General features: G+C 45.0%; 2 protein-coding genes across 5 annotated transcripts; both read right to left on the minus strand.

The window, feature by feature from the left end:
- Positions 1-6,404: 6,404 nt before the first annotated feature.
- LOC148385930 (guanylyl cyclase-activating protein 1-like) lies at positions 6,405-9,280 on the minus strand. Its single transcript, XM_088397615.1, has 5 exons — positions 8,955-9,280; positions 8,392-8,747; positions 8,117-8,266; positions 7,302-7,389; positions 6,405-7,209 (listed from the first exon to the last, which is right to left on the minus strand). The coding sequence occupies exons 2-5, from the start codon at positions 8,584-8,586 to the stop codon at positions 7,085-7,087; spliced, it is 558 nt and encodes a 185-aa protein (XP_088253741.1). The 5' UTR covers positions 8,587-8,747; positions 8,955-9,280; the 3' UTR covers positions 6,405-7,084.
- A 148-nt stretch (positions 9,281-9,428) lies between these two features.
- On the minus strand, positions 9,429-12,455 carry LOC148385931 (capZ-interacting protein-like). Of its 4 annotated transcripts, none has more exons than XM_088397605.1 (7): positions 12,301-12,455; positions 11,719-11,827; positions 10,913-11,008; positions 10,649-10,717; positions 10,518-10,583; positions 10,240-10,461; positions 9,429-10,166 (listed from the first exon to the last, which is right to left on the minus strand). In XM_088397605.1, exons 2-7 carry the CDS (start codon positions 11,746-11,748, stop codon positions 9,876-9,878), a joined length of 774 nt encoding a protein of 257 aa, XP_088253731.1. In that variant the 5' UTR covers positions 11,749-11,827; positions 12,301-12,455; the 3' UTR covers positions 9,429-9,875. The 4 variants fall into 4 exon arrangements, with proteins under 4 accessions (XP_088253731.1, XP_088253732.1, XP_088253733.1 ...); XM_088397606.1 differs by lacking the exon at positions 12,301-12,455 and adding an exon at positions 11,894-12,030; XM_088397607.1 differs by lacking the exon at positions 12,301-12,455 and adding an exon at positions 11,950-11,968.
- Positions 12,456-12,555: the final 100 nt, after the last annotated feature.

Genomic DNA, 12,555 nt, shown 5'->3' on the forward strand with positions numbered 1-12,555 from the left:
CAGTTCTATCGCTTTACCCGCTATTTCTGTTGACACTGGCACCCTCTTCAGTGAAATGTCTTTGTCAAAAAAGAGAAAAGTGGACACAGAGTGTCGGATTTTTCAAGAAAAATGGACCTCTTCCTATATGTTCACGGAGGTGAATGGGAAACCCGTGTGCCTGGTGTGCATGCAGCAAGTTTCGGTGCTTAAGGAATACAATATTCGGCGCCACTATGAAACTCAGCATGGATGAAAATACAACAGCTTGCACGGAGAACTGAGAAAACAAAATGTAAATGAAATGCTGGTGGGTCTGAGGAAACAGCAATCTGTTTTCACCCGGAGCCGAGAGGTCAGTGATGCTGCGGTGAAGGCCAGCTACGTAATTGCTAGCCAAATAGCACTAGCGTCAAAGCTGTACTGTGACGGGGAGTTCGTCAAAAACTGTATGCTGAAGGCTGCCGAAATCGTGTGTCCTGAGAAGCAACAAGCGTTTGCCAATATTAGCTTGACGAGAAATACCGTGGCAGACAGGATTTCGGAACTATCGGCAGACTTGGACAGCCAACTGAAACGCAAAGGGGAGTCATTTCTGGCATTTTCCATTGCAATTGATGAGAGTACTGATATTACGGACGTTGCTCAACTGGCCATATTCATTTGTGGAGTTGACGAGACTTTGACTGTCACAGAAGAGTTTCTCGAGTTGGTGCCTATGACCGACACCACAACAGCTGATGACATTTTCCGCTCCGTTGTTGGAGCGCTGGACAGAGTCGGGGCGGACTGGTCCTGCGCCGTAAGCCTGGCTACTGATGGTGCGCCGTCAATGATCGGGAAAAAAGCAGGTGTTGTGACAAAGTTCAGAGAGAAAGTACAAGCCGCAAATGGAAGAGGTGATTTTTGGACATTTCATTGCATTTTGCATCAGGAGGCATTATGTTGCAAGTCGCTAAAAATGGATCACGTCATGGAGGTGATTGTCCGAACTGTTAATTTCATCCGAGCCAGAGGTCTCAATCATCGTCAGTTTGACAACTTTCTCAGTGGCTGTAACATTACCCATGGTCTGCCATACCACACTGAAGTAAGATGATTAAGCAGAGGTGCTGTGCTGAAGCGCTTCTTTGATCTACGTGGGGAAATCGGACAATTCATGGAGAAAAAAGGAAAACCTGTTAAGGAATTGACTTGCCCACTTTGGCTGCAGGACCTTGCATTTATGGTTGATATTACAGAGCACTTGAATAATCTGAACAAAATGTTGCAAGGACGCAAAAAAATTGTAACACAGTATTATGACAGCATATGTGCATTCAAGTTGAAGCTCGCGTTATGGGAGACGCAGATGGCAAGTGGTGACCCTGCTCATTTTCCCTGTCTCAGAGATGTGTGCGCTGCAAGCGTTAATCCTGAAGTGACGCAGTACAAAGACAAGATTTCAGGGTTGCTGAGGGAGTTTCAGAAGCGATTTCAGGTCTTTAGCGAACTTGAGACAGAATTTGCAATTTTTCGCTCACCATTCACAGTCAGAGCTTCTGATGTGCCTGTTGAAATGCAACTTGAAATCATTGATTTGCAGTGTGATGTAGAATTGAAGGACAAATTTGCTTCTGTGGGCTTGGACACATTTTACAAGTATCTCCTACCAGGCTATCCTAAATTGACAGCACTGGCTGCAAAAATTTTGTCCATGTTTGGGACTACCTACATTTGTGAGCAGGTCTTCTCAGTAATGAACATTAATAAAACAAAGCTTCGCTCAAAGCTCACACATAAGCACTTAAATGAGATTCTGAAACTGGCTGCTTCTCAGGATATGATGCCTGACATTGATGGACTTGTGCAGGCTAAAAGATGCCAAGTTTCAGGGGCAAATATTGAGCAAGACTAAATCCTATGGAATGCTGCTTTCAACATTGCACTATAAAAATAAACAGCTCTGAATATTTGCTGTTGTAATTGCTGGAAAAGTCAGTGTTAGTCAGTTTTCTTTGCATTATTTCTTATGCATGCCATATATGTTGTGAGTTTTTTGTACATGTATACATTTTATGCATTAACAAGGAATAGGAAAATTTACTTCATCAAATGTCTGTTTAAAAGAACTGCCACTTAAGATTTCAAGTGTGTGGAGTCAGTTCATGTGTTCAGAATTGCTTCCCAGATGTGGAAATAAATAATACATAATTTAGATAAGTTTAAATAATTTCTAAATTTGTATGTGTTTGATGTAGTTTAACATGCAGGACAGTGTTTTTAAGTTCCACAAAACTGCGAATAGATGTTTTGCAACATTGTACAATGATCAATTTTTATGCATAATGCACTTGAATAAATGTTAAAGTGAGTAAAAGTGTTGTTTATATTGCACATACTTTTCTTAAAAACTCTTAGGTTGTTCATAATATATTTAGTAAAAGGGACAATTCATTTCATATAAAGATTTTTATAATTTATGTCTTCTTCTTTGCACTAATACAAAGAAAAAAAGTGGACTTATTGTTAGTTCTATGTAATTTTGGAATGAGTTTACTGGTCTGGCCCCCTTGAGATCCAATTAAGTTGTATGCGGCCCCCAGACCAAAATGAGTTTGACACCCCTGCTCTAAACTATTGTATGTCAAACACCTTAATGTTTTCTCTTTCCGATAACTTTGACACCAATAACGTTGACTCTGCTATTGTTTGTCAAATTACATGCGACAACACCTTGATTTTTTTCTCCTTTAGATGTCTTTTTCTCAACAAAACACACCCCTTGATCCCCTAAACCAGGTATGGGCAAACTACGGCCCGCGGGCCACATCCGGCCCACGGGACCGTTTAATCCGGCCCGCCAACCCTGAATAAATTGTATCATTAAACATTTTTTTGGGTCGTTTTGCCTGCAATGACTGCGTTTCCCCAGTAGATGGGGAACCGCTCGCCTGCGCATTTACTACCGGAAGCCGTGTCAGAAAGCTCGGTGCACACTCACAAGTGCGTGTACGTACTCAGTAGTACGGACACGGCGCACTCGCGCTCTATTTGTATCAGTGCCGAATTTAGAGCGTGGGCTGTGACGACAGCATTCTTGTAATTCGCGCGCTGAGCTTTCAGACACAGTTTTACGCAAAAGCCACCCACAAACTTTCCACTGGAATCCTTCCATTAAAATGAATCGTCCAAGGAAAAGCAAGGTGGACACTGAGTGCCGAGTGTTTAAAAAAGAGTGGACAATTTGGCTTGACGTATGCGGCGTGACGTTCAGCCACATGAACATCAACATCAACCCGTCACAGATCTAGGTAAACGGACCAACACCTCGGATATCTCCTAAGAATTGCCACAACACATTTTACTCCAGACTATGACGCACTAGCAAAAAAAGGGAGACCAACAACACTGTTCCCACTGAAAATGAAGGGGAGGCTCTCAAGTTTGTTGCAAAAAATGCATTTTGAATATGATTTGTACAAATAGCAGGGATTGAAACTAGTGACCATTCTCATTTTCAAACAATGCAGGATGCTCAAGGACATTGATGCACCACCTGTTTGCGACTAATCTTAACCTGTAAAGTTCTTAAGGCTTACTTTGAGGAAGTGTTTCCCGTTTCCTCACCTCTGTTACCAGGTGTTTGTGAGTTAAAATTCTGCTCTGATTTTCAGATACCCCTCACCATGTTGCCGTTTTGATTACTTTATTTGGATGTATGCTTTCACCGATTCTTCAAGATGATATATTTGGTCGTAATGTTTGCCGTTTGATGTGATCTCATAAGATAAACATCTTTCATTAATCTGACCTGCAGGCACTGAAGTGATGGAGACTGTTATTCATAATAACAGTGTCGTATTTTATGAGAATCACTGATAGCAGTTTTTTGGTGAATTTTCTTTTTTTTAATGCTGTTAATAAATGCATTTGTTTTCAAAAAACCTTTTTTGAATATCCATACTTTACTACCTACTAAAGGCCAAAACCTTTTATGCAATGACCTTTACAGGTCGTCTATATTACTTCACACAAACACTACATCCATCTACTCCTGGTTCGGCCCTCCGGTCCAAATTTAGAACCCACTTCGGCCCGCAAGTCAAAAGGTTTGCCCACCCCTGCCCTAAACTATTGTATGTCAAACACCTTGATTTTTTCTCTTTCAGATAACTTTGGCACCAATAACGTTGACTCTACTATTGTTTGTCAAATTACATGCGACAACACCTTGATTTTTTTGTCTTTCAGATGCGTTTTTCTCAACAAAACACCCCCCCATGCTGACACAAACACCCCTCCCCTTCTTTTTCTCAACAAAACTCTCCCCTTCCTCCCTAAACGCACTGGCTCAGGTGCTGCATCTGGTTTGATTCACAAAAATACATGCCCATACATGTCCACATCCAAAAATGGGGCCAGCAAACCAAAATGGCGACAGCCAAAGACGGCGCCGTCACGACTGGCGCCATCTTGACGCCCGCCAGACTGGAGCATATACCCCTCCCCAATCCAAAAGGGGGTGATTTATGATAACATAACAAATCATAAAAAGGTCATAAAATTTTATGACCCGTACCTCATTTACATATGAATAGACATTGAAGGAATGGGGTCGAAATACAAAAAGTCCTACCTAGCTACAAAAACAGATATGCTCAAACCTCATTGAATAAAGTACATAAGCAGAAAAGTATATTCACATATTAAATCAATAAAAGAAACACTTTAAGCATATAATTATACCTACACACCAAATCAATAAAGAAGACATAACTAGACATTTTTGATAAATGGTAATGAGAAAGGTTTTTATAACTTTATGATCTGATATATATTTCTGAGCACTTTGAAATAACAAATGACTTTTGATATATTGCCTAAATAGCTTAATGACCCTTAAGGAACTGTGTAATGCATGCCTGATGTTTTTTCTCTAAATCATGGACACGGCCAGAGTCGTCTTGACCGTTCAGTACTTGATTGTATCTTATGTTTTGACTAATGCTAGACGCCAGTTTTTGATTACTACTGAACACTCTGCACAGAGGGAATTATTTTGCCTAACAAAGAAAAGATACGGTTGGAAGCATGATTAAACCAAGAATAAGCAAAGACATTAAGTATCAAAAGAACAGCAATAGATTAATGATGTCACAGCCAAAGGCTAACATAATTTCGTACAAAATGACAAAATTGAAAGAATGAGGTACGACAGTGTATGTCCAAGATTGGAGAAGAATTTTCACAGGAAGGTCACGTGGAGATAAAACCAGCAGGTGCCAGAGGGAGCCAGCCAAGGACTCGGCCAAAGATGATCGCCAAGGCCGAAAGACGGGATGGAAGACAACAGCCCCCACACACACCGAATCGCCCATAACCAGCATCCGCTCCCATGGCGAACTTGCCCCACCCCAAAGACTCATCACCCATCAAACTCGGCCCACACTGGCATGTGCAGCTGATATAAGCTAACCAAAGAACCTTGAACGTTGCCTTTTCTGAATGGAGACTTTCCGCTCTTGAAGGGCCCAGTGCTGTATTGTACTTTCCTGAAAACAGAACTGTCTGAACAAGAATTGTGATTGAACTCAACCAACCTGTGTAAGTCTAATTTGTGCTTCAGTGTCTTAGCATTTTCCTAAATCTGAAGAAATCAAACGAGCACGCAGTGAGTAAATTGGATAACAGGTGATTGGCAATGGCTTTTGCCGTGAGGCGCAGATAGCGCGCTCCCTAAATTGTGGACAAAATCCAACAACATCAAGGCGAGGTGCATTCTATTATTCTCTGGGGCGAAGAGCAGAACATTCCGAGCCAACCACCTATACAGTCCTCAGGCTCCGCAACAATGACGTTTAGGATTGTGGTTAGTCTGTTTTACGGAAATGGAATTGTCGTTCAACTCAGACAATTTTTGCCAAGAAAACATACATAAACAATGTGCAGCCTGTCATTACTTTTGACTTTCGATTTTCTAGAATTGTTTTTAGAAGTTTTCTTCACAAAAATCGTGACGTCAAACACCGGTCTGTGAAAATATTGTCTGACAGTAATCCAGTCTGTGGTGGTGTGGTTGGGGACCACTGTGCTATGGGATATATTGCTTTATGTAGAACTGACCACACCATAGTGACCCCACATTGTTTCTTCCATGACAGGAGATTGTGTTACATAAGGAAGGCAGGAGCAGCCGCGGCGGGGCTCCAGACCCCTCGGAATGGGCCGGGACCACACTTCCAGAACATGCCCCGCTTTCAGTCGCAGATACGCATTGTTCTCTTGACTCACGTAAGGGGCCACATGCTGTGCGCGGTCACACCAACTCAGCACGACTAGAACTCTTCTCTCCTAACCCAAACTCATGTCAAGTAAGGTTTTAAAAATGACTGCATAGTCGGGCTTTAATTTGAAAACTATGACTGTATAGAAAGGCTAAAAAATGACCACACAAGAGTAAGGCTTTTATTTGAAAAACTAGAAAATGTGCATACAGCATTTACACAACAAGTGAGCAGTACTGTTGCTTGGGTTTCCTAAAAATGATTCAAAACAGACAGGAAGGAGCCTTGTTGGATGGAGCTTCGAATGATCTCCGTTACAAGTCAGTGGGATTAAGCTTCTTTTAAGAAGATCACAGCAAAATGTGACTGAGCCAGAGCAGACTCCCAACATGCATTACACGAGGGTGTCACTAAAGATACTTGAAGAGCAAGATAAAACGCTTAGCCACCCGTCAGCAGAAATCAGCTAATGAATGACGCTTTGATGCATTATTATTGAGCTCAACTATGTTCATGTAATAAAGAGAGCTTCTATGGTAGTGTTAGGCACAATAGTTCATTTTCATTGCTAGGAGACAATGATATTCTGCGGTGTTGTTGGACATTTTGGAGTTCAATGTTTCAGTCTCTTCCCTTCTGATTTTACAGTAAACTTTAACTGGCAAGGAGCGACTTTAACGCAAATGTCGAGGAATCGAGGTGTTGGGAGCGAGTTTTTCTGTCCACCTGATCACCAGAGACGACAGTCGGTCCATCGCAGACATGTCTCCGGGGAGGGGGGGCGTCAAGCAACTTTTCCCCACAGTTTTTGTCTTTGTTTTATCGGTCAGCTTTGCCCCTCATGGCCTTATGCCCTCCACGATGATCATCAACACGGGCGTCAAGTCCATCAGGTTCTTCAGCATATCCATGATGTCTTCGTGGTCTTTGGCACCCTCGATGAACTCCTCCAGGGTCAACTCACCTGCGTGGATGCATTAGCTTAGTATTTTCTGAGCATCGTAGCCTAACAAACATCAAGGATATTTTTCTTTCTTTTTTTCTAGCATGCTTTACCTTCCCCCTTCACGTCAATTCTTTCAAATATGAGCGTGACAATCTCCTCGGGGTCAATTTCTCTGTTTCGGGTTATGTCCTGGATGGCCTGTAGGGGGAGACATAGTAGTTAATGGTAGCCATCACAGTTCAGTTTTCTGGTTGCCACAAGCTGTCAGTCCAAAGTTTTTCATTAACCTCGAATGTTTTTCTGCTCATCTACAATCTTTTTGGTTCTTGTACAAATGTATAGGTTAACTCCCAAGCGACAAAATTAGGTCAGGTTCAGTGGTCCCTGTTTCTGGTGCGTTGATCTGATTCCGCAGATTAGCATAGGTCAGACTTCCCACTTAATCCGCTAGCCTTCACAAAGATTGGAATGAATGAGTCAGGAAGTCAAGTTCTTGCACAGGCTACTCTTGAATTCCCCACCCCCAAAATAAACAGAATGTATTTCTTTGGACAGCGTCCGGCAAACGGCACAAGCTGTGAGGTTTTCCTAGTTAAAGGACGGTCAAGGTAAAATATTGACGCAGTCACGACATTTTGCTATTTTAAACACCAAATCGAAATCAGTCCAGTCTGTTGGACAAAAAACACATATCTCCCAGTTTGAAGTTTGGTCTGAAATAAAAATCATGTTTTGTTGTTCACAAGTAGGCCTCAGTGTGTTTGTTTTTTCCAGCAGATTGATTCCTGCTTGCATGACTCTGCAAAGAAAGAACCAAAGGAAGAAGATGGCAAGTAAATCCACATCAAGAGTTCAGTTCTCGCACCGCAACTGGGACTTTCTCCGCGTGGGACTAATAAAGGACTCGCTCATCTCATCTAATTACCGAAAAGATAGTCTCCAACTCCTCCTTGTCGATTTTTCCATTGCCGTCCTGGTCAAAGAGTTTGAAGTACCACTTGAGCTTCTGGTTGATTTCCCCCTTCAGCATCAGACTGATGGCAGCAATGTATTCCACAAAGTCGATGTAGCCATCCTGCACGGAGAAAAAGTGTGACACAAGTGTCGACCACCGCCACCGCCATCCTGCTTCTTCATCGCCTTTGCCACTTAATACACGGCCAGACTGGATGTGGCCAAGTTCAAACGGGATCGGCTCACCCCATCCATGTCGAAGGTGAAGAAGACCTGGTCCACGTAGCTGTTGGCGTTCTCAGTCATACCCTTCAGGCCCAGGATGGTCTTCAGCTCGAACAGCGTGATGAGACCCGACGGTGAATCCCGCATGAATTTGTTGTACCAGTGGTGCATGTCCTCGGCCAGGATGTCGTCCAGGTTGGAGCCGTGATTGCCCATCGTCCGTCCGTCCAAATGCAGTGACAACAACAAGGAGAGTCTTTGTCTGAAAGAGTCTCTCGTCTGCGCCGGTTGAGCTTGATGATTTCACGGGGTCTGCATTCACAGTGACTCGCCGCGTGTCAAACTGCCGGACCGGGGCTCGATGATCGAGTCTCTTTCTGGAAGAAAACGCTAAAGAAGTTAGATCTCCATGGCGGATGCTGGATTGGCCGCACATGAGCGATGGTGAACGCTCTTAACCCTCTTAGGTCCTGGAGCGAGACTAAAGAAAGCTCATGAAATTAAACCTCTAATGGGATCAGGCCACCACACCGCTGCGTCCTGATCTTTTACCTGCCCTGCTCCCGCTTATGTAATATACTCACCCAAGTCGGTCCGAGAGGTTCCCCACCGGCATCGGATGCAAGCTGAGTCAATTTTAGGCGAGCAAGTTGGAGAAGTACCATCCCGGAGAGCAAAGGTCACCAAGTCTGGTCCTCAAGAGCTCCTATCCAGCCTGTTTTAGGTGCAGCCCTACTTCAACACACCTGATTCAAATGAGCGGCAAGCTCTAGAAAAGCCTGATGATTTGAATCAGGTGTGTTGAATCAGGCTAGATAGGGGCCCTGGAGGACCGGACTTGGTGACCCCCTGCCGTAGACTCTCTACCAGAAAGCCATCATCATATGACAGAGTACGCCCAAGACTAATAGACTGACCGCGCTGTTTCAATACTTTGGGCGGAGAGCGTTTCTCGCCTGTCTAGTTGACGCAAATGTCATGATTACGCCAACAGAAAGGTTGAATGCCTCATCCTCCCTTTGAAAGACATGATTAGTGAGCAAATATCCACTCCGGTAGACCTTCGACCTCACAAGTGAATGTCCACTTGTGTGTTTATTTGTAGGCACAGTGTTAGATCAGAGTGCATATGGCAATGAGATTAAACCCACGGCGGGCAAGGTTTCCCCTTTTGGTCCTTTCCTGAAATGAACCTTGGTGGGGGTTCAGGACGACGCAACTGTGTGAAGGGTGCCAAATTGGGGGAAATCCTCTTGTCAGCTGAAGACGTTCAAGGACAGGGCAATAGCGGAATGCCGCTGACGTCACTAAGTCGTGTTTCGGGTGCTTCACGCTTTCTTTTGATGATGAATTATTCAGTGGATGGTTGAGTGACCACAAATCTCTTGACAGAAGCAGGGACGAGGCTCAAAATGGGAAAATTGTGATCAGTGTTCAAAGAGGAAAAGAGTTCAGTTGCACGCGTTTGGAAAAGCTGTCCGCCGTCATCTCTCTGTCTCATTGTCTCATTCCGCCTCTCCTGAGGTTTTTTCCTGGTTCTCCTCCTCTCGATCAACCTGCCACTCACTGCCGCCTTCTCCTTGCTCATCACTGCGGCCTTCTTCTGATACGCCCTCCTTGGAACGATTCCTGTTGTCATGAGCAAAGACATCAGTCGCTCCCGGGGTCGTGTTACGGTTTGATTGGCTTTTGCCGGTGTCCAACTCCTCTGTGGCCACGCCCACTTCCTCTCCACTACCGGACTTCGCGCGGCGGCGGGAAGGAGGGCGTCGCCTGATAGAGTGGCGCGCTCGGCTCTAGAGGACAACCGACCAAAACCTATTCAATTACTTGTATTGACAAGGAGTGATGGAGAAAAATCCAGCCGACCTTGCTGACGTTCAAGAGGCATCCCTCTGCCGCCGCTGCGGGTGGAGCTTCAAATGACACCGGTCCCTCCTCCTCACTCGGCAGAGGTGTAAAATCGGGGCCGGGAGACGTCGGCGTGGACGGGGGGCTCCCTGCGGTGGGTGTCGGCGGTTTGAAGAGCGGCGGCAGCCTGAAGCTAGGGCTCATGGGCAGCAGGGCAGCAGGGGACAGAGCAAGGTTGGCCTGGGGGAGGAAGTGCCATGATGTCATAGCCACACAGAATGAGAGCGCAAACCCACCTGAAGCTTCTCAACCAGGGCAGAGTTCCTCTTGGCTTTGACAGGTGAAGTCACGCCTGAAGGTCTCTGACAAATGGAAACATTTGTTTGATAATCACACAATTTTCACACGGAGCGCACGCTTTGCTCACCTCCTGCTCATCTTCATGGCTTTTTGGCAGTTGTAAAGAGCGAGGGGCTCGACGTCTGACCGGCGCTTCCTGACAGACGTTTCAAGTGTGAAAGTAGTTCTCAAACTTTTGACACAAGAAAAACAAAAACAAAACATACACACACACAAACAGCGCTCCGACTGCTGCCATAATCCTGACAAGCAACTAAAGTGCCAGCCCTCCATCCAAAAACTTGACTTGAAAAGTACAACCAGGCTGGATGGCTGACAAACTCAAACTCACTGTCTCGCTGGCAATGGGAGGAGACAAAACTTTGAACCTTCCGGCAAGTTCAGCCACAGAGGGCCGTGAGGGCGGTGACAGCAGTGACGCTGTCTCCTGAGGGACAGAACCAAGTTGGAATCAGATTTGCACAACATTTTGGACACACATACAGCTGTCAACGTGCGGTTGATCCGTGTCAACTGCAGTCCAAGGTCTCACATTGCCCACATTCGACGGATAATGAAATTATCGCACAGCCCGGAAGTCGTGCGCGCACATGTGGACATTCATCTTCTATTTTTGTGGGGTCACATTGAGCAATGTGCACACCGAGCATTGGCATGCAGTCTGTTTGTTATCTGACAGCAAAAGGGAAACATGAAAAAACCCTCAACCGGTAAACCACTTCCTCTTTCTGCGTGAACGATTCCTGTCATCTAGTTTACAACTTTGATCATTCAAAATGTACATGTAGACAATTTTTTGGGAGGGTTGCTGTTTTCTGATGCTTCCCTGGGTCCGATTTGAACCAATTCATTCTAATTTCACATAGCGCGCAAGTGTTTCCAGAAAGCCACTTTAGCCTCACAGACGTCCCCTGGTGGCTGACAGCAGCGTTACAGCTAGAAAAGCAAGGAGTGTGACAAGTGCAGACTCGTTCGATGCTAACAAGAATGTCAAAAGCATCATCCCGAAAGCCTTTTCTCACATACCGCGATTATTGTTGATTAGCTTTGAGTTTTCATTTTGAAGTTTGTAGTTTTCATTTTGAAGTTTGTAAATAAAAGAGAATTGAGAATAATTTGAAGAGTTAAAGTCTGTACCTCCTTTTCTCGCCCATGTCCTTCTTCCATCTTTTCTTCTTGCCTTTGCAAAAACTGAAAGTTCAGCAGCCGCTTCGCTCAATCACCGATTTGTACGCCGTCGTGTCGTCTGTTGGAGGGGGGGGGGGTTAGGTGGGTGAAACAGGGCGAAAAGAGCCGGCAATAGAGCAACTACTTTTGTGGCATCTCGAGTGTGTCAAACACGAGGCACGCGTCTCGTGTGGCGCTCACAGGAAGTCAGTCAGCTCCGCAGCCCGCTATTTCGTCACATTGCGGTGATTGACGAGTTCAGCTGTAATCTGCGATTGTGTCACTCATTGCAGAATGGTGCGTTGACTTTTACGGCATGTGCCGACAATGGACGTAAGAAACTAAAGGCCATGTCTGCGATGGAAGCACTCGACGGTGCTTTTTACGATCACAAGGGAAAGTGCCAACGCCGAAGCGCTTCACCAATTAAAATACTTTGCATTCGAGCCACTTGCAAAATAAAGCAGGCGTCCAAACGAAATGCCTGGCGGAACTTGATTCCCACACATTCTGATCCACACAAAGCAGGCGCACGCAACAGAAAAAAATTACCTCCATCTCGCTGGCGGTGCTGCACGTCGTGTGGCCTGCTTTATGTCGGTCGGCGATGTGCAAGAGAGGCCGAGCAGGCCGGCGGTGGGGGTTAAAAATAGAACACTACTGATACGCGCTCGCGGTGGCTCATGTTCTGTCACATGCTGATCATTTGTCAGGCACCTTTAATTAATTAATTAATTCATCCATTCATTCAAATTCCACACATCCCGCAGGTATCTTGACCCATGCGAGACGTGGCACAGTGGAAAG

The sequence above is a fragment of the Syngnathus floridae genome, chromosome 15 (assembly GCF_059516105.1).
Source record: "Syngnathus floridae isolate MCC-2025c chromosome 15, RoL_Sflo_1.0, whole genome shotgun sequence".
Taxonomy (NCBI): Eukaryota; Metazoa; Chordata; class Actinopteri; order Syngnathiformes; family Syngnathidae; genus Syngnathus; species Syngnathus floridae.

Coding starts and splice junctions, on each gene's coding strand:
- LOC148385930 (XM_088397615.1), bottom strand. CDS start 8,586: ATGGGCAATCACGGCTCCAACCTGGACGACATCCTGGCCGAGGACATG. Junction 8,267..8,391: donor TCACCTTCGACATGGATGGG/GTGAGCCGATCC, acceptor TTCTCCGTGCAG/GATGGCTACATCGACTTTGT. Junction 7,210..7,301: donor AATTGACGTGAAGGGGGAAG/GTAAAGCATGCT, acceptor GCATCCACGCAG/GTGAGTTGACCCTGGAGGAG.
- LOC148385931 (XM_088397605.1), bottom strand. CDS start 11,748: ATGGAAGAAGGACATGGGCGAGAAAAGGAG. Junction 10,584..10,648: donor GCCATGAAGATGAGCAGGAG/GTGAGCAAAGCG, acceptor TCCATTTGTCAG/AGACCTTCAGGCGTGACTTC. Junction 10,462..10,517: donor CCCTGGTTGAGAAGCTTCAG/GTGGGTTTGCGC, acceptor TTCCTCCCCCAG/GCCAACCTTGCTCTGTCCCC.